At 36.5% G+C, this 22024-nt stretch overlaps 1 protein-coding gene across 6 annotated transcripts in view; it reads right to left on the bottom strand.

Annotated features, from left to right (window-relative positions):
- Positions 1–2744: 2744 nt before the first annotated feature.
- Positions 2745–22024, bottom strand: part of LOC308634127 (cytochrome P450 2C18-like) — a gene marked incomplete at both ends in the record, with an annotated part of 318512 nt that continues 299232 nt past the window's right edge. For all 6 annotated transcript variants that reach the window (XM_081267718.1, XM_081267717.1, XM_081267716.1 and 3 more), the window contains 4 exons: positions 2745–2926; positions 4735–4876; positions 5308–5495; positions 8244–8385. In XM_081267718.1, coding sequence (XP_081123844.1) covers positions 2745–2926; positions 4735–4876; positions 5308–5495; positions 8244–8385 — 654 coding nt within the window. The remainder of the gene's footprint in view (positions 2927–4734; positions 4877–5307; positions 5496–8243; positions 8386–22024) is intronic.

Here is a 22024-nt window from a genome sequence, read left to right as displayed (position 1 = left end):
GTTTCTCTGGAACCCCAGAACCCATCTTTTATCTTAGGACCAACATTTAACATCCTCTGAGATTTTCCCTTTGACCATCATCTTGGACCTTCTATGTCTGCATCCAGCTTCTCTTTGGTCTTCTTCTGTTCTCTTGTTATGAATAATGCCACTCCAATCCTCTCCCAAAAAAATGCATGGGAGATGCAATTGTTAATTTTAGATTTGCACTTGACTGGATTAAGTGATACCCAATAGCATAAATTCTGGTTACGTCTGTGAAGGTGTTTTCAAAAGAGCATTTCTCTGCTCATGCTCTTAGATTTGCACTGAGACACACCACTGGTTTTCTTTGTTCTCCAGACTGCAGATCACCTAGCATGGGACTTTTCAGTCTCCTCAACCATGCGAGTCAATTCCTATAACACATTCCTTGTCATCTATTTATCATGTATCTCTATCAGTTTGACCCTCTATTCCTCTCTCTCTCTCTGAAGACCCCTGACTATTACAGTAAATCAATTTCCTGTATCAATTAGTTGAAAGTTGTCTGAGCTTAGGTTTCTAGATTTTAAATAGTTTCTCTTAGAATCCTTAAGGTAGCTGGGCACAGTGTTGCATGCCTACAATGCCAGTACCCTGGGAGGCTGAAGCAGGAGGATCATGAGTTCAAAGATAGTTTGAGCAACTTCCTGGGACCCTAAATAATTCAGCAAAAACCTGTCTTTAAATAAAATATAAAAAAGGTCTCTGGATGTAGCTTAGTGTTTAAGTACCCCTTGGTTCAATTCTTGGTACCAAAAAACAGAAACAAAAATTCTGGAGGTCTATTTCTAGTAAATTTCTTGTGTACTGTGCCGCTTTTGAGAAATTACATTCCTTTATGAACCTTGATCCTTGGTACAAAGTTGGCTTTTTTATTTGAAATGTAAAACTACCTTTTCTCTCCATTAAATATTAACAAATGATAACTGTATATCAATCAACCTGCCAACAAAGCTATAAAACTAAAATATACTGAGCCCCAAAAGAATTCAAATCAATTTACTAGAAACATTTATTTTAAAGTCAGATGTTCCTGGGATTCACCTCCTTGTGAGCCCGAACAAGAACTTAACAAAGCCTTGTCTGAATTATCTTGGTCATAGTAGAATATAATAATAACAACATAGGCTGTATAATAATGACTTCACACCCCAGAACATCTACATCTTAACACTTGAAACTCATAAATGCATGAATTTGTTAATTTACATGATAAAAGGGAGATTGTAGATGTGATTATGTCAATGGAAAGATTCTACTATATTATGTTGGTGTGTCCAATGTAATCACCAAGGTGTTTCTTTCTTTATTTGGGGGGAGTTTTTTTGATACCAGATGTTGAATCCAAGTGTCCTTAACCACTGAGCCACTTTCTCAGCCCTTTTCAGTTATTATTTTGAAACAAGATGCTTAAGTCCTCCCTAAATTGCTAGGCTGGCTGTGAACTTGTAATCATTCCACCTCAAACTCCTGAGGCAATAATCACAGTTGTATACCACCACACCCGGATTCAGCAAGGTTTGTGTAAAAGAAAAATGAGAGGATATAAGGAGAGAGCAGATGTGATCATGAGGTTGAATTGATGTGACAAAGGACTCAGAAGTCCAGGGATGCTGGCAGCCTCTAGAAGATGAAAAAAAATAGGAAAATGATCTTCCCTGGAGCCTCCAAAAGGAACCAACCTGGGTGACAGAATCATCTTAGCCCAGGGGAGATGACATTAGATCTTCAAACCCCAAAATAATAAGATAATTAATGTAGCAAAGTACAAAGGCAGGGTAGAGGAATCAGAAGTTGAATGATGGGGAAGATGGTGGTGAAGGGAAGATTATAGATTTTGGTAAGATACTTAGAGCAGCATTATTGAGAAATTGTTGTTCTGTCAGGATATAAGGCTGCCTGTTGTTCTTCCCTTTTGCCAACACCTGATTAATATATCTTCCTTTAGTAACCAAGATTGTTAAAAAATGGATACAATGTAGTTTTCATTTGCAGTTTTTATTTTTAATCTACTTCCATATGTTTTTGGTTGACAAGTAGTAATCATATGTATTTGTGGGGTACATTGTGATAGGTAGGATGATTCAATCAGGGTAATTAACATGGTCATTATCTCAAATACCTGTCCCTTATATGTGGGCAGGGTATTTAATGTCTCCCTTTTTAGGAATTTTCAAGTATGCAACACATTATTGCTAACAAGAGGAACCACGTTCTGCACTAGACCATCACTACTCACTTCTCCTGTCTACCTAAAACTTTGGATCTTTAACTACTAATTGTCATTCCCCATTCACTCACAAGTTCTCACAAGTCACCCCATCCCAAGTTCTGATAACAATTATTTATCACTACTCTAAAAGCATGACTTTTTATATTCACATAAAAATAAAACCATGTGGATTGATCTTGTTCTGCCTGATTTATTGCACTTCCCATGATTACCCCCCAGGTTTTTGTCATTTTTACAGTGATGCCATAGTAAAATCTCACAACAGTGTTAAAATACAGAATGGCTAACGCAAGCATTACAGTATATGAATAAGGAAGCATGAATTTGTGGAAACTCTCTCTAATGGGGGTTGGATGGTCACTGGATTTCAAAGAAATAGAATGGTAAGAAGCAGGTCAGAGAAGACATGCCTGACAGAGAAGGAGATGGAGCATGCTATAAGAGAAGATTCCAGATGAGAGCACAGCAGCAGCCAGATTGTTCTTCATCAGACAGGAATGAAGCAGATTTGGTATGCAGGTGGCACAGAGATAAATCCATTGAAAACTGGGGTGGTATCAATATCTTTTGGGTCAACCACAGATTTCAGGTGAAAGTTCTGTAAAATGGTGGTCAGGAATAAGAACAATTCCATGCTGGCCAGACCTTCTCCTGCACAAATTCGTTTTCCTGAAATAACCAAGAGAGAGGGTAAATATTCCTTGAACAGTACATTTATGACTACCACAAAAAAATGCAGAGTCGCTATTTGATGAATGATTGGAAGGATGGATGGTTGGATGGATGGTTGGATAGATGGATAGATGTTGGATGGATGGATAGATGGATGGATGGATAGACCAAGAGTAAATATGGAGCTGGTATTCTATCTCAATGATAGAGTGCTTGCCTAGCATGTGTGAGGCACTGGGTTTGATCCCAAGCACAAAAATAGATAAATGGATACAATGAAAGTATTGTGTCCATCCATAATTTAAAAATGTTTTTGAAAAGAGTAAATAAAAAATATGGCTGATTAGACAGAAGGATGGACACACCTGTTATCTACCTAATAATTTAACAGCACTCATCATTCAATCAATATTTATAGAGTAGCAGCTCTATACCAAGAACTTCATTAACGATGTCCACATTAAAACTGTTCTTTTGACATTTCATGATTCCATCAATCTTTTCACAGAAACACACACTGATCACTTGTGTTCCCTGTTCCCAGTCTGATGTGCCATGATATTTCCTCCCATTCATCAGATCCATTCAGTCTCATCAGCCTAAACCATACAATGCAGTTTCAAGTTTTATCTCATACTGTTCCTTTGACGAGAATGCACTTAGTGCTTCTCTCAGATTCTAGATCAAATGTCATTTCTCTGTTACACTCTTTGCAATTCTTCTAGGCTGTAGATTCTCATCCTCTTTGACTTTAATCAACAATGAAGCTTACATTATTTGAATCCTTATTCTCTATTTTTCTAGACTGCTAAAACATAGTTTCATTAAGGCAGAGTTCAGTTCTTGTCATATTAGTATCCACAATGCAAGACCTAAAAGCAAGCCTGAAGAGCCAAAGAACAAATTTAGGCAATGATATGCCAGAGACTCAGTAAATACTTCAGTGTAAAGGGACCTTGTCCCAAGGAGGGAACTAGATATATATAGGTAGATCAAGGCACTCTGTTGTCCTTAAAGGAATCTGCATGACTCCGGAGGTTTGCTAATCCTCATTGATCAGTCAGAAGGCTCTGGTATCCTTGATCAGGAACAAACATCCTGCTTCTATGGTTCATTGTGTCTCTTAAAATGCCCTGCCTCTCTTCAGTCCTCTCTCTTTGCCTTTTTCCAGGCAGTGCTAATGTCCTTTCTTCTATCTGAATGTCACTCAATCCATTTTATGCCTTACTATGTGGTATGAGAGAACAGGCAGGAGGCATTTTCTCCCTCTGCCACAATGAACAGCCAATCCTTTCTTCCCTCTCTTACAGGACTAGACATATTGGATTATAACAATCTATGCATCTGCTTGGCTAACTTGGGTGTGACACCCTTTTGGTGGCCCATTCTGTGCTGTGAATACTTACCATACCCAGAGCTCAGCAGGGGAATGAGAGGCACCATGTGGAAGATACTCACCAAAGTGGTGGAGTTAGATAAATTTTGCAGACATTTGAGGACAGTGGAGATTAATTAATCTTCTAAGAAGCATTCTGGGAGTGCAGTGTTGCATTCTGAGGCATGACTCACTCTACTCTCTCTGTAGCTTTCTTACTTTACCAGAACTAAGCCAACTTCCCCAATGTCCCAGTAATCAGACCCAGTAACCATGTTGTGGCCTGATCTTGGACAGCTTATGGGCTCCTAACATGTGGAAGAACATTCCTACCAGCCCCCAAATAATCATTGTCAAGTTTAAGTGATCCCGTGAAGCTGTTTTTTTTTTTTCTTCTCCTACAGTACCAATTGAAATAAATTACTATTACCTGTCGAGAAAGGCATGAAGTAGTCACTCTTCTTGAATTTGCCACTCTTATCCAGGAAATGGCCAGGGTCAAACTTCTCTGGGTTGGGGAATTCTTTGCTGTCATGCAGCACAGATGTCAGTGATGTAATTATGGTTGTGCCCTGCAATGAACAGACCCAGATAAACCAAGTTGTAAAGAAGTCATGGAGCTAGAGGAAATGTTGGAATTTACTGAGTCCAGATGTTATGATAAGAAACCCTTGTCCAAAGAAGACCACTGATGTTTCCAGGTAGGCAACCAAGCAATAAAATCCATGAGTTTAAGGCCAGTGCTTTATTTCGAAGAGACAAAGGGGAATACTCTTTCACACAAGTGACACTTCTTTTACCCTCTTCCCTACGTATGTAACTGTGTTCCTGATTCTGCATTATGGAGCTTCATGACCTAGCCTGGTCCAGCACTGAGTCCATCAAGATGTTACATGGATGAGTTTTGTACTCTCTCATCTTATTTTGGCTGAAGATTGAAACCATACTGAGAATATAGGAACTTCAAGAGAACAGAAGGGCAATGTGGGCAAAATAGTCTTACCTTGGGAATCCAGTAGTTTCTGAATTTAATGTCACAGGTCACTGCATGGGGCAGATTGATTGGAATGAGGTCAATGTATCTCTGGATCTCGTGCAGGACGGCCTCTGTATAAGGCATACTGCTCTTATCTTGCATGCAGGGGCTGCGGTGTCTGCCAATGACTCGATCAATCTCTTCCTGGACTTTAGCTGATAAGGTACAAATAAGGACCAATGGAAAAGAGAATAGCAGTATATTTCTTGAAATAATTCAAGGTTATATGAAGCATAGTGTGTGTAGACAAAACATACTAGAGACATGACTTATATGCTACAAGTACTGCTGAACATATGAAAAGATCAGCATGATATTATTTATATCTATCTATATCTATTTATCAATATCTACCAACAAATATTGATAGACATATAAATACATACATAGATGTACCATGAGTCATATACATTTATGACTGTCCTATAAGCTTGTTATTAAAATATATCTACAAACTTATATGTCTAACATACTAGCATATATGATATCAAATATAAATAGAAATGATAAAATGTTTCAAATTTAGAAGTTGTCACATAATTAATTAAAGAATTATCATTGTAGAAAGAAAAGTAGGAATGAACAGGAATTTTATATTGAAATAATATGACTTTAGAAAATTAAATTTTAATAAATCTATGCATGTCTGTGTGTGTCTGTGTGTTAGTGTACCAATGTGTGCATGTGTTTTTTAGTGTGACCCTTTCCAATCTCTCATTCCTTATATGTAAAATTTTTGAATCATACTAATAGTTTCTTCTGAAATGTTTACATTTCTAAATAATGATCTATTTTGGTTTCTTGATTTATTTTAGAAAATTTCTAATGACTCTTTTAAGGAAGATTAAGATCCATCTTTACTCATGTAAACTACACACTACAAATAAATATGCACACCCACATCCCTCACATACTTCCCCTATCTACTGCTTTTTATTTTGATCACAAGTTTTGATTATATCAATATGCTTTGTTTACACCATTATGACCACATAACTATTGTTCACTGGTAAGTGTATGTTTCCTTCATTGCATATGTTTAACTTATATTTGAACAACTTATACCAATTTCTAACTCTCTAGTTTCTTATCTTGTATTGTATCCAAATGCTTAGGTTGATGTCTCAAACTCCTTGCAATAATTTTCTAAATGCTTAAACTTTAGATTCTATCATTTTTCATTTGTTCCATTACAACTGCTTTATCTACTTAACATGGACCATTATTTTCTTTCCTAGGCCTGGTGCCCAGGACCCTCCCTTAAACTCTTATCCTTATACATAAGGTCTTCTGATTCCTGGAACCTGTGACTGCCTCTGTCTTGATTTCAAATATTTGGATGCATCATATGCTCTAGTATCTTTCTATGAAAGTGAAAAAGGGGAATAAATTTTGTAGAAAGCATGGATCTAAAACCATGTTTCATTTTATTGATTTTTTTGTTTTGTTGTTGTTGTTGTTTGGAGTTTGTTTTTTTGTTTGCTTTTGGTGTGGTTTTTATTGTTTTATTTTGTTTGTCCTGAGATTGACCCAGAAGCATTCTACCTCTGACCCACATCCACAGCCCTTTTGTTTTATTTTGAGACAGGCTGGCGCAGGCTAGCCTTGAATTTGCCTGAACTTCCTGCTTTAATCTCAGAATAGCTGGCATTATAGGTTTATGCCACCAACCTGACTCTTACATTTTCTATCACCCACACAATAACAGTTGCTCTTTAGAATTCTGATGTCCTTCTGCTTCGTAATTCTTTATAAAAGACCTGGTTTATTTCTGAAAGTTTATGTGAGTTTTAACTTTGCTTTGATGTTTTAAAATTGATCACAGCACCTCTCAGTTTGTCTAGAGAGTAAACTTCTCTTCCTATGAGATGAAAACACTTAACTGCTCAAAGAGGTTGTAGAGGGCACCTGAGCATAGAGGGACCCCTATTTTTGCCTCAGCTTCCCCCAACTTGTTTGACATGTGGTGCTTCTAAATGCTGACCATTTAGAATATTTTTAGGGACACACTTTGGCTTTCTCACACTAATATTTCTTCTGACATATAAGCTCAGATAAGCCACAGCTTGATCTTCTCTGCTGAGTTATGTCTCTTCCTTCAGCTCTCTGTGTTCCTGAAATTTGTTGAAGGTTTGTTGGCTGTACTCATCTTCTCTCAGTTCAAAAGAAATAATTCTCATTTGGGATTACTTTATGATAGTTTTGAAGGGGTTCTGAAACAGGAAAAGGTGGTGTTTGCTTCTAATCAGAGTTGCATTACTGAAACTCTTTAAAGGGACATTTCTAAATAGAGTTGTTCATAAAAGATAAAATCAATGGAAACATACTTCTGGAATAACAATATTCTTTTAGGCAATTCTTCTATGTAGCAATACCTTCCTTTTGACTATAACCTTTTAGAAAACTTCTCAGACGCTAGTAATATCCCTGCCACCTCATTACATTTCTAAAGCTTTTATTTACACTCCAATTAAGAGTTTTTATTTTTCCTATCTATCATTAGAGCATGAAATTTTCAGAATAAGGAGAGATTTCCACAGAAATCTTGCAAGAAAACACCAAATAATCCAAGTATCTTCTCCTTAGGAAGTGCAATGTGCAGTCGTAGGCCAACTCATGCTAGCTGTTGCATGCTACAAGTCACTTCCCAGTAGAATCCAGACATGACCAGAGCTCTACTTCTTTGCTCCTGCCCATTCTGTCCTTCACTTCTCTCAGTCACTGTTCCCTACTGTGCAAAGTTTCCTTATTTTTATTCCTTAATTTATTGTGGACAAATTATAACTGGCAACACAGAAATTTCAATAAAGTTTATCCTCAAGAGAAATAAGATGGAGGACACCAGCAGTGTCTTGCCAAGTTTCTGTTGTGAAATTCACCTTGCTCACCATCTGAAGTCATACCTGTGACCTCTGGGTGCTTCAACAGAAGCAGGAGACCATATCTCAGAGTAGTGCTTGTTGACTCTGTCCCAGCTACAAAAAGATCAGTCACAGTGTTTATTAAGGCTTCTGTGGTAAACTCAGTCTGCTGATTGCCCTTTTCCTAGGAATAAATCAATGTATTTATTTCACAATTAATTTAGTATTTAATTATAATAATTTAAAAAGAAATCAGATGGTTATAAAGTTAAGCTAACATAGACATAAAAGAATATAGTATCATAAATAGTTATTGTGTGGTATGGTAAACTACAGATTAATTGATCAAATCTTCATTTCCCACTTTCTTAGCCCTTGTCACCTAAATTTTGTGTTCACCATCCTTTTTGTACCTAGAAAGGACAAGGAATATATTACTTATCAATAAAATACAAGGGAAAGTCTGTTGGTTCTACTTCTCTTTCCTTCTGTCTACTCAAAATATAGACACACAGTGTAGGTAAGACAGAAATTGTTTTAAGATTGCAAAATTTAATCATCAAGATAAAAGCTAGTATATTAAGTACAATTGTTTTAGTTCATTTTCTGTTGCTATAACACACAACTAGATTCATAAAGAATAGTTGTACCAGGAACTCTCAACACTATTACATTGGGGAACAACTTTCAGCATAAATTTTTGAGGGGACACACCACATGCAACCCATAACATATGGTGAAGGAAAATGGAAGGCACCTGAGTCTCTGATATTTCTGGGTTATTGTACTAAACCTAGTCTAGCCCACCACAAGTTTTCCTTGTATGTAAGATGACTAAATCCATTATTTTAAGCTCTGGTCATTGGGTTTTTCTCTTATTTGAAGAAAAATATGTATTAACTGATAAAAAATGGGTAAAATAGGACCATATCATGGAAGATAAAATAACTTAAATCAAGAATATGCAGTTTTCTTCTTCCAATAAAGAATTTACTTGGACATAAGATTTCCTATGTATTTCTACACTCATTAGGAACTGGAAAATATGCAAAAGACAATATGACAGTTCAGTCTAAAATAGAGTAAACAAAAAGTGAATGAATTGTAAAGACAGAACGTATTCCAGATGAGAGACAACAAATAACTTAGGAAAAAATTACAAGAATAAATTCACCATGAAATTCACCCTGCTTAAGACACAAATGGAAAAAGACACCACAAACTTGAAGACAGAGGGTTTAGGACTTAACTGTTCATTTAAATGACAGAGTAGGGATAATGCAGCTTCTGAGGATAAGGGGCTGACTCAAAAGAGCTTTCATACATTGGTAATTAAGAAGGTACTTGATAAAAAAAACCAACTAATGTTGTTTTAGGACTGAGGGAATTATTTGATACAGACTTGACATCAACAAAGGTTAATTTTAAATATTGACTAGAGAAGATTTGAAAATATAAAATAAACCTAACACATGAATTACATATAAATTAGGTAATTTTATAACTAATCCATAGCAAGAATTTATTTTATGGGGCTTGTATAATCTCCAGGTGGACTATAAGCTCGCCAATAAAAAGTAATCAATATTTAGACACAGCTATCTCAATAGACATATTTCCTGGACAAAGCAACATTGACTTTACCAAGTTTTTGTTAGGTTGGTGGTGGCGACTTGGTGGCGACTTAGGACAAAGCAGCCCGCGGGGGAAAGGAACATCAATCAGGCACCGGCAGAAACCCCTGTCAATCAACGAGATCTCCTGACTAACACCTGTCAATCAGCAGGATGCCCTGGCCAATCCTGAAGTTCAGCCAACTCCCCTGACCAACTCCAATGGGACAAGGGACCCTAAAAACACCTTTTCCTGTCCCAAGCCCTTCCCTTCCTGTTGTAAGCCCCATAAAAGTCCAGTCGGGTCAAGCTTCCAGGTGGTTTCTTTTTTTGTTTGTTTGTTTATGAAAGAATATTTTTATTGTTAAATTGACATGGAAACTAGCATATAATTACATATTTTACAATAAGAGATAGAAAATATTAACCACTTCATAAAAGGGACTAGTATATAATTAGAATAAATATTTCAGGACTGGTTTGATAAACTATACTTCAATGACCTTGTTGAATAATGCATATGAATCTATTTTTAAAAAATCACATAAAATCTTTATATGTGGATATACTTTCCACAAGGAAAAAACTGAATAGTCCTGGAAATTATTCCAACTACTTTTTTTTATTTTTTATTTTTTATTGGTTGTTCAAAACATTACAAAGCTCTTGACATATCATATTTCATACATTAGATTCAAGTTGGTTATGAACTCCCAATTTTACCCCAAATACAGATTGCAGAATCACATCGGTTACACATCCACAATTTTACATAATGCCCTATTAGTAACTGTTGTATTCTGCTACCTTTCCTATCCCCTACTATCCCCCCTCCCCTCCCCTCCCCTCCCATCTTCTCTCTCTACCCCATCTACTGTAATTCATTTCTCTCCTTGTTTATTTTCCCATTCCCCTCACAACCTCTTATGTGTAATTTTGTATAACAATGAGGGTCTCCCTCCATTACCATGCAATTTCCCTTTTCTCTCCCTTTCCCTCCCACCTAATGTATCTGTTCAATGTTGATCTTAAATCAAAGGCATTTCTGTATATCAGCAACAAAACTTCTGAAACGGAAATGAGGAAAAACACTCCATTCACAATATCCTCAAAAAAAAAAAAATAAAATACTTGGGAATCAACCTAACAAAAGAGGTGAAAGATTTATACAATGAAAACTACAAAACCCTAAAAAGAGAAGTAGAAGAAGATCCTAGAAGATGGAAAAATATACACTGTTCATGGATAGGCAGAACTAACATCATCAAAATGGCAATATTACCAAAAGTTCTCTATAGGTTTAATGCAATGCCAATCAAAATCCCAACGGCATTTCTTGTAGAAATAGATAAAGCAATCATGAAATTCATATGGAAAAATAAAAGACCCAGAATAGTGCCGCAGTCTTGGCTGGGCACAGAATCACGAGCCACTCAAGCAGGAACAAAATTTTATTTCGAAAAAACCGCCGCCGGCAAGCCAAACCCGGTCCTCCCACGCGGGCGTCCACCGGAACCGCGCGTCTCCCGGAACCCGGGGTCCCCCGGACCTCCCCCGGAATTTCCTCCTACTATCCTTCCCCAACCAATGGGAACTCTCCAAGAGTCTGGTAACATGAGTCCGTAACATGAGTCCGGTAGCAGGCCAAGGTGAACAGCGGAAGTCCAATTTCCATATGAATGTAAATCTTAACATAATCATCTCAGTGGCTAGCTGGCGTTACTTTACAACCAAAGGTGCCATACATCGTATATTTGCTTGTGGCTCCTAGCAGAATAGCAAAAGCAATTCTAAGCAGGAAGTGTGAATCAGGCGGTATATCCATACCAGATTTCAAACTATATTACAGAGCAATAGTAACAAAAACAGCATGGTACTGGTACCAAAACAGGCGGGTGGACCAATGGTGCAGAATAGAGGACACAGAGACTAATCCACAAAGCTACAACTATCTTATATTTGATAAAGGAGCTAAAAGCATGCAATGGAGGAAGGATAGCATCTTCAACAAATGGTGTTGGGAAAACTGGAAATCCATATGCAACAAAATGAAACTGAATCCCCTCCTTTCACCATGCACAAAAGTTAACTCAAAGTGGATCAAGGAGCTAGATATCAAATCAGAGACTCTGATAGAAGAAAAAGTTGGCTCCGATCTACATATTGTGGGGTCGGGCTCCAAATTCCTTAATAGGACACCCATAGCACAAGAGTTAATAACAAGAATCAACAAATGGGACTTACTTAAACTGAAAAGTTTTTTCTCAGCAAGAGAAACAATAAGAGAGGTAAACGGGGAGCCTACATCATGGGAACAAATTTTTACTCCTCACACTTCAGTTATGAGAGCCCTAATATCCAGAGTATACAAAGAACTCAAAAAATTAAACAATAAGAAAACAAATAACCCAATCAACAAATGGGCCAAAGACCTGAATAGACACTTCTCAGAGGAGAACATACAATCAATCAACAAGTACATGAAAAAATGCTCACCATCTCTAGCAGTCAGAGAAATGCAAATCAAAACCACCCTAAGATACCATCTCACTCCAGTAAGATTGGCAGCCACTATGAAGTCAAACAACAACAAGTGCTGGCGAGGATGTGGAGAAAAGGTACACTTGTACATTGCTGGTGGGACTGCAAATTGGTGCGGCCAATTGGGAAAGCAGTTTGGAGATTCCTGGGAAAGCTGGGAATGGAACCACCATTTGACCCAGCTATTGCCCTTCTCGGACTATTCCCTGAAGACCTTAAAAGAGCATGCTACAGGGATACTGCCACATCGATGTTCATAGCAGCACAATTCACAATAGCTAGACTGTGGAACCAACCCAGATGCCCTTCAATAGATGAATGGATAAAAAAAATGTGGCATTTATACACCATGGAGTATTATGCAGCACTAAAAAATGACAAAATCATGGAATTTGCAGGGAAATGGATGGCACTAGAGCAGATTATGCTTAGTGAAGCTAGCTAATCCCTGAAAAACAAATACCAAATGTCTTCTTTGATATAATGAGAGCAACTAAGAACAGAGCAGGGAGGAAGGGCAGGAAGAAAAGATAAACATTAAGCCACGTGGTTTCTCCTCAGGCCCTTCCCCTGTCCACTTGGTGGGTCTAATCAAGTTCCACCTGGGAGTGATATCTCAATAAATCTGCCTCCTTTGGTCGCTGCCCGCCTTGCCTGATCTGATAGTTTTCTAAGATTGTCCAATCAGCATTTCAAAGAGACCCAAATGGGAGCATATTCCATGATATAGAGGAATATATTTAGTAAACTTAAGATGGAAGTACTAAAAATAAGGAAAGTGAAAGACCAGAGGAACCCACAACATTGTAGCAGCTCCCAAGCATGAATTAAAACATTAGTTCTACAGAGATAAACTGAGGTACAAAACTGTAAAATTTTTTCACAGAGGTAGCAGAGAGGTGAATATCAAAAACATCAGGTTCTTCAGCAGAAAGGGAATTAATAAAAGCAACAGAAATGAGCAGCATCCAGTGTGTGGTGACTCAGGGAGGGAGAGGAAGCTCTCCTTCCATGAAACAAATGAATCTTTCCTATGGAGTTTAAGAAAGATAGACATCATTGTCCAACAAGTCACATTGTGAGCAGAAAATGAGCTCAGATCACATCATATTAGGTCCTGACTTCCTTAATCAGACCTCTAAAGTGCAAGAAATAAAATCAAGAATTAATAAATGGGAATGATTTAAACTAAAAAGCTTCTTCTCAGCAAAGGAAACAATCAAGAACGTGAAGAGAGTGCACATAGATTGGGAGAACATCTTTACTTCATGCACCTTAGACAGAGCACTAATCTCAAGGATACACAAAGATCTCAAAAAACTTAACACCATAATAATAATAATAATAATAATAATAATAATAACCCAATCAATAAATGGGATAAGGAACTGAATAGACATTTCTCAAAAGAAGATACACAATTGATCAACAAATATATGAAAAAAATGTTCAACTTCTCTCATAATTAGAGAAATGCAAATCAAAACTATTCTAAGTTTCATCTCACTCCAGTCAGAACAGCAATTATCAAGCATACGAGAAATAATAAGTGTTGACGAGGATGTGAATAAAAAGGTACACTCATACATTGCTGGTGGCTTTGCAAATTGGTGTAACCACCATGGAAAGCAGTATAAAGATTCCTTAGAAAACTTGGAATGGAACCATCATTTGACCCAGCTATCCCACTCTTCGCTCTATACCTAAAGGACTTAAAATCAGAATATTATAGTGACACGGCCACATCATGGCAGCTCAATTCACAATAGCTAAACTGTGGAACTAACCTAGATGCCCTTCAACAGATGAATGGATAAAGAAACGTTGGTATATTTACACAATGAAATATTACTCAGCATTAAAAGAGAATGAAAGTATGTCATTTGCAGATAAATGGATGGAGTTGGAGAATATTATGCTAAGCAAAGTAAACCAATCCCCCAAAATCAAAGGCCAAATGCTCTCTCTGATAAGTGGATGCTGATCCATAATGGAGGGGGAGCATGGGGAAAATGGAGGAACGGTGATTGGGCAAAGTGGGGAAGGGGAGGGAAGAGGAGGGGGCATGGGAGCAGGAAAGATGGTGGAATGAGATGAACATTGTTACCTTAGGTACATGTATGATGACTGCACATGTGATGTGACTCTACATCATGTACAACCAGAAAAATGAAAAATTGTGCTCCATTTGTGTACAATGAATCAAAATGCATTCTGCTGTCATGTATAACTAACTATAACAAGTTTAAAAAGAGGACATTAAGACCAACGATACAGTACAAAAGACGCAGAGACATCTACATAGATGCAGTCATCTGGTACTTGACAAAACTGCCAATAACATATGTTGGAGAAAATATATTATTTTTAACAAATGATGCTGATAAAACTGGATATCCATATATAGAAGACTGAAACTTGATTGCTATCACTCACCTCCACAAAAGTAAACTCAAAGTGGATCAATGATGTAGGAATTAGATCAGAAAATCTAGAATGGCTAGAAGAAAACCTAAGTCAGGAATCTAACAAATTGGCACAGGCTCCAACTTCCTGAATACCTAAAGCTCAACCAAGAATCAATAAGTGGGATGGCAGCAAATTAAAAAGCTTCTTCACAACAAAGAAAACAGGAGCATGAAAAACCCACAGAATTGGAGAAAACCTTTTCCAGGTACTCTTCTGAGAGGGAATTAATATCCAGAATATAAAAACTTAGAAGATACAATCTTAACACCAAACAAATGAATAACCCAATAAGTAAATGGGCAAATAAACTAAACAGACATTTATCAAAAGAAGAAATGTAAATGGCCAACAAATATATTAAAACATGTCCAGTATCCCTTGTGATCAAGCACATCAAAGTTAAACTGAAATATCATCACACTCCAGTTAGTATGTCACCCATCAAAAATACAAATAGCAATAATTGCTTTGGAGGATATCCTGGGAAAAGTACACTCATACATTCTTGGTAGGTAAAAATTGGTACGACCACTTTGGAAAGCAATGTGGAGATCTGCAAAAACCAGGAATGGAACCATCTATGACACAGCACTTTCACTCTTTGGTATTTACTCAAAAGAACTAAAATAAAGTAGACTGTAGTGATATATGCATACCCATGTTTATAACAATGAATTTACAATTACCAAGTTACGGAAACATCCTAGATGTCCTTCAATGGAGAAAGCAAATATGATGAATATACACAAACATACACAAATGGAGAAAGCAAATATGATGAATATACACAATAAAGTTTCAATCTATCATAAGAAGAATGAGATTTTGTCACTTGCTGGTCAGTGGATGAAACTGAAGAACATCATGCTAAAAGTAGCCAGAATCAGAAAGTCAAAACTTGAGTGTTTTTGTAGAGAAAAGAGAGAGAAGAAATAGGAGGGAAAAACCATATAATGGAGGAAGGTGATCAGAGGGAGAAAAGAGGGGAGGGCACATGGGAATTACTGGAGCTCAAAATCTACCAAATTATGCCTATATATACATATATGCATATATTTGTACATATATGTGCAGGACACAATGTAGTGTGTAATACATGGACATAGCATTATACATACACACACAAAAAAATCAGCAAGCTGAACTAGAATGGGAGAAATTCCAAGCATCCACCAGTGGAAAGAGTTGAAGTAGAGAAACCATAAACCATGAAGCTTAGAAAAGCTGTTGGAACTTCTTAAAAGATTTCAAACTAGAAATCCCTGCAATTTACCTTTGTCTTTCTTATTGCACTTTTTTATTTTAACTCAGTTGTTTAGTGCCCATCCTGTGAATCAGTCTGGACATAGAATGGACACTAAAACAGAATGGGAAAAACAATCTTCCTCTTAGAATATGTTGGAATTGAAACTCTGGGAGGAAATGGTTTCTATTTCAAAAATCCAAGCAAGGAAAACTTTTTTTCAATAGGGCTGATATTGCATCAACCACTTGATACTGTTTCCAGTGTCTGCTAAAATTTTGTGGTTTTTTCAGAATTATCTCTAATTTTATGTATTTTCTCAATTAATTGGATCATCTCTTAATTTTTTTTCTCCTTGATGTCCATTCCCATCCCATGTCCTTCATTTTTTATAGTCACCTCATTTTAGTTGTGTCTCCATTCTCTCTACCATCCTCTTTTTTTCTTTTTCATTGTTATTCTACTTTCTTCATAATCTTTCTATTTTATCCCTTTTCCAATGAAATTTAATATACTACTATTAACACTTATTCTTCTCAGATATTATAAACCAATCCTCTTTGATCAATAGAGACATAGTGGTCACTAATAATAACTTCTGTAAATATTATGTTAATATAAGTTTGCTTTTCAATTACTTTTGTATGATTGGTACTCTATCTTTTCAAAGGGGTTCCCATATTTGAATTAAAGTTTTTAAATTCTAATAGGATGTGCTGAAACTAAGGTATATCCCTAGTCAAGGTTTTATTATTAAGAGAGAACTACTTACAAAGGACCCCACATATAAAACAGAAATCCATCTCAACAGATACACAAAACAGGTCCTCAGATAACATGAGCAAACAGTCAAACAAAACATCTACAAAAATATTTAACTTACCAATAACTGCATCCATAGATTTAGATGCAGGTAGAATGTCAAAGAATTAAAACTTTAATGGTTAAAATGATAAATGAACTAAAAAGAAGATCTAAGGAATGAAAAGGGAGAAAAATATAAGAAGTGAAAGTAATTTTCAAGAAAGAGAGATTCTGAAAAAAGAATATACAAAAATTATGAAAATGAAAGATTAAGTAAATCAAATGAATATTCAGTTAAAAATCTCACCAATAAATTAAATCACATAGAAGACAGAATTCCAGGGCTTTAGGACAAGGTGTGTGTACATTAAAACTCAGTGAGCAATAAAGAAAAGAAAAGAAGAAACCATAATCAAAATATAAAGAAATCTGAGACAATTTTAAGAGATCAGACTTAAGAATCATTGGGATTAAAGAGGGAATTGATATAAAAGCTAAAGGCATAGATAACTTTTTAGTGAAATATTTCAGAGATATTTCCACACATTTGGAGTGAAAAGGGCTCCCAATAGGAGACATTCAGAACTCCAATAATCAGGATTTAAAAAAAAAAAACTATCCAGGACACATCATACTTAAATACCTAACATACAAAAAAAAAAAAAAAACAATTCTAGAGACCTCAAGACCTCAAGAGATAACATTATGTCTCATTTACTGGTAATACAGCCAGAATTACATCTGATTTCTTAGTTGAGACTCTAAAAGATAGGAGGAATTGGAATGTTGTATTCAGAGCCTTGAAAGAAAATAATTGCCTATCAAGATTACCATATCAAGTAAAACTATTCTTCATAATTGATGGGAAATAAAGACCTTTCCAGATGAGCAGAAACTAAAAGAATCCATGACTACTATGTCATCAACTACAAAGAATAAAGAAAAAAAATTCTATATACAGAAGTTAAAAACCAACTTCAGAACCAGCAAATAGATAAATCTCATTAAAAGACTAGATCACCAAATGAGAAACAGGAACAAATTAAATATTAGAAACAAATCAAAATTAAAGTAATTAATAAATACTTCTTTATAATAACTGTTATAGTTTAAATATGAGATGTCCCCCCAAAGATCACATGTGAGAAAGTGCAATAATTCTCAGAAGTAAAATAACTATATTATGAGAGATATAGCCTAGATTATAAATTAATCCATTTATATGGTTCACATGGGTAGTAACTGTATGCAAGCAGGCTATGGCTGGATGAAGTAGGTTACTAGGGAATGTGCCATTGGGTTTATGTTTTGTTTTTGGTGAGTGGAACTCTCTCTCTGCTTCCCAATTGTCATCTTTTGAACTGTTTTACTCCAACTTGCCCTTCTGCCATGTTTTGCCTCTGAAACCTGAGCCAAAATAAATGTTTTCTCCTCTATGTTCTTGTCAGGTCTGTGGTCACAACAAAGAAAACGTTGACTAAAAGAGAAATTGGTATTGAAAGTGGGGCCATTGGGCTGGGGATGTGGCTCAAGCGGTAGCGCGCTCGCCTGGCATGCGTGCGGCCCGGGTTCGATCCTCAGCACCACATGCCAACAAAGATGTTGTGTCCGCCGAGAACTAAAAAATAAATATTAAAAATTCTCTCTCTCTCTCTCTCTCTCTCTCTCTCTCTCTCTCTCTCTCTCTCCTCTCTCACTCTCTCTTTAAAAAAAAAAAAAAAAGAAAGTGGGGCCATTGACGTGACTAACCATTCCATGTGGTCCAGAAGTCTTTGGAATTGGTTTGATGGAGGAAAATTTTTGAAGTTTAGATGTGCAAGATGAAAAAGCTTTAGAATGTTGTAAATGGAGCTTAATGGGTGATTCTGGTGGGAACTTGGAAGACTATAATGCTGATAGGACTGTGGACAGTTAAGACAGGGCTCATCAGGTTTTGAAGGATGGAACTCTTGGAAATTAAACTGGAGGATTTTCATGTTATTTTTAAGCAAAGAAATTTTCTACATTTTGTCCATGTCCTGAGATTTTCTGTGAGGCTGAATTTAACAGTGTTAAACTAACTAATCTGGCAGAAGAAATTTCAAGACAATTCACCATTCATGCTGTGTCAAGGATATTGCTAGTGACCTTTAGTGAAGGTCACTGTGACAATCAGAAGCAGAAAGCAGAAAGATATGAAAATCTGAATTTTTACCAGAAAATCCAAGTTAAACTGGGGCTACAGAATTTGTGGTTGTTAGACAGATTACAGCCACTAAATAGATGCTAAATCCTTTAAAAAAGGACAATAAGAAAGTTGGCTTGAGGGCTTCTCAGTAATTGGCAAGACTACACTCCTCTCAGGCTTAAGGGTGTAAAAGTAAAAATTCCTTTGAGAAAGGACCATGGGAACACCCTACTTGCACAAGGGTCTTGGAAGATATTTCAATGTACAGGATAGTACAGACACAGAGAGGACTGCAACCATGGTCCGTGGAGGCTTGGTTGCTGCTCCAGATGGTGGCAAATCATGGTGTCCACCATCTAGTGCTGGTACTGTATTAATGCCAGATGGTACAATTAGGGGGTCATGGAGGCCTCCACCAAGATTTTAAAGGAAGGTCTTGTAGGCCAGGCAAAGTGGAGCAGAATCAGATTTTGTGCAGACAGCCCCTGAAAATGCAATGCATGAAAATGTGAGCAGAAAGCTGAAGTTATAGTGGAAAGCCCAGGGCTTAAGAAACGCTAATAACATGAAACATCTGCCAAGGAACACCATAGGAGTTAAGCAGAAACAAACCAAGAGAGAGGCAATATGGACTATAATCAGCAAAACCAGAGGGGTGAAGCTGCAAAAGCCCTTTAGAGATAACAGCATGATGCCACATGCCCTAGAAGTTAGACATGAAGCTATAGGACTTATTTGCCCAGATGGATTTTGTTTTCTTTTCGTCCCGTTCCTTCTTTCTGGGCCTCTATTTCTGCGCCTCTATTTCTGCCTTGTGCAATGGAAATATTTATTCTGTTCCAATACATATTGGATATATATAACTTCCTTTTTATTTTTTAGGGGCTCACTCCACATGTTGGCCCTTGAGTCTCAGAAGAGATGTTGGACTTTGACTTTTAGACAATACTGAAGTTAAGTTGTAAAATTGTGGAATTCTTGGAATTAAAGTCTACGTATTTTGTACTGTCAAAGGGCATGATATTTGGGGGGACAGTGCTGGAATGTTTTGATTTACAGCTGAGGGACTCCCCAAAAGGTCATGTATGTGACAATGCAAGAATTTTCAGAGATGAAATGATTCAATTATGAGAGGAATAACATAATCAGTTCATTAATCACTGATGTGGATTGACTGAGCAATAACTAGGCAGCAAGGTATGGCTGGAGGAAATAGGTTATTGGGGGCATGCTTTTGGGATTTATATTTTGTCCTTGGTGAGCAGAGCACTCTCTGCTTCCTGCTTGACATGTCCTGATCTAGTTTCTGCCAGTATGCATTTCTGCCATGATATTCTGCCTTATCTTGGGCCCAGAGCTTTGGATTCAACCACCTATGGACTGACCCTCTAAAACCTTGGGCCAACATGGGCATTTCCTCTTCTATGTTGTTCTTATCAGGTTTTTGATCACAACAACAAAAATATCTGGCCAAAATACATGAGTGAAAATAGTCTCAACTCTCACATTAAAATTCATAGGCTGGCAGATTGGATTTAAAAATAAAGACACCAACTATATACGGTTTGCAAGAGACTCATCTTACAGGTAAAGACATTCATAAAATGTCTAAAAGAGAAAGGATGGAAAAATATATTTCATGAAAACAGAGAACCAAAACAAGCAGGAGTAGGTCCTCTCAGAACAAACAAAGCTGATTTCAAGCCAAAATTAATCAGAAGAGGCAAGAAAAAGGCAATTCATACTGGTAGAAAACAATTCAGCCAAAAAGTAGTGATAGTGTTTATATCCCTAAACATCAGTGCACCTAATTACATCAAGCAGCTGCTATTCAATGTAGAGATTCAAATAGGCTACAATAAAATAATACTGGCTAGTTTAAATAGAACTCTTTCCCTTTGAGACAGGTCATCCACACAAAAAATCACTAAAGACTTTTCAGATTTAAAAGTATTATAGATCAAATGGACTTAGCACGCATTAACAGAATATTTCATCGAACAATAACTAAATTCAACTTCTTATCAGCTGACCATTCAACTGTCTCCAAATTGACTATATTTTAGGACACAAAGTAGTAAGTCTTAGAAAATATTCTTTTAAAATTAGTATAACCCTTTGCTTACATCTTATCAGGTCAACAGCAACAAAATAACCATAGAAATTACATAAGGACATAGAGATTCAATAATACACTTTTGAACAATGACTGGATCATTGAGAGAATGAGGGGAGGAAATTAAAATTTCTAGAATCAAAAAAACAATAGAGATTCAATGTGCCAGAATCTCTGAAATACTAGGAAGGCAGTTCTAAGACAAGAGTTTATAAGCTAGGAATGGATACCTTAAAATTCAAAACAATCCCAGATAACAATCCTTAATAATGCATCTCCAGGCCTTAGAAAATTAGGAACAATCACAAATATTGTAGAAAGAAGGAAATAATTAAGATGCAAGCTGAAAATAATGAGAGAATAAAAGTACTAAAGATCAGTGAAACAAAGACTTTGTTCTTTGAAAAGTTTAAACTAGACTGGTAAACCTTAACCAAACTAAGAAAAGAGACACAAATTATATATGCACATAGCACAAATTTGTCAATTTCTTTCCCCATTCTTCCTCTTTCTTTCTTTTCCTTTTTCCCCCATTTCTCTTTCTCTACAGTTCTTGTCTATTTTCCATTTTGATGAGATCCCTTTACTTTTTCATTTCTCTCTCACTACTACATATGAGATAAAACATCTGAGGTGTGAATTTTGTCTTTCCTCAGGTAGATTATTAGTATCTATAGAAAAGGATCCAGGTATTCTGTCTATTTAGTAATTGTATTTTATTTCTTCTATGATAATTCTTACAGATCCATAAAGAAAAGATGTGTTTGAAATGCCTGTCAAAAATTTCTTGCCCGACTACTTAATCATCACTAGGAACCATAGGATTAATCAGTGACTCACTAGGAACCATAGAACTAACCAGTGAATCAC

The sequence above is a fragment of the Spermophilus citellus genome (assembly GCF_964194105.1).
Source record: "Spermophilus citellus genome assembly, chromosome: 15".
NCBI classification, from domain to species: domain Eukaryota; kingdom Metazoa; phylum Chordata; class Mammalia; order Rodentia; family Sciuridae; genus Spermophilus; species Spermophilus citellus.
Note: the sequence above shows the minus strand (reverse complement) of the source record. Positions and strands in the feature narration are given on the sequence as shown.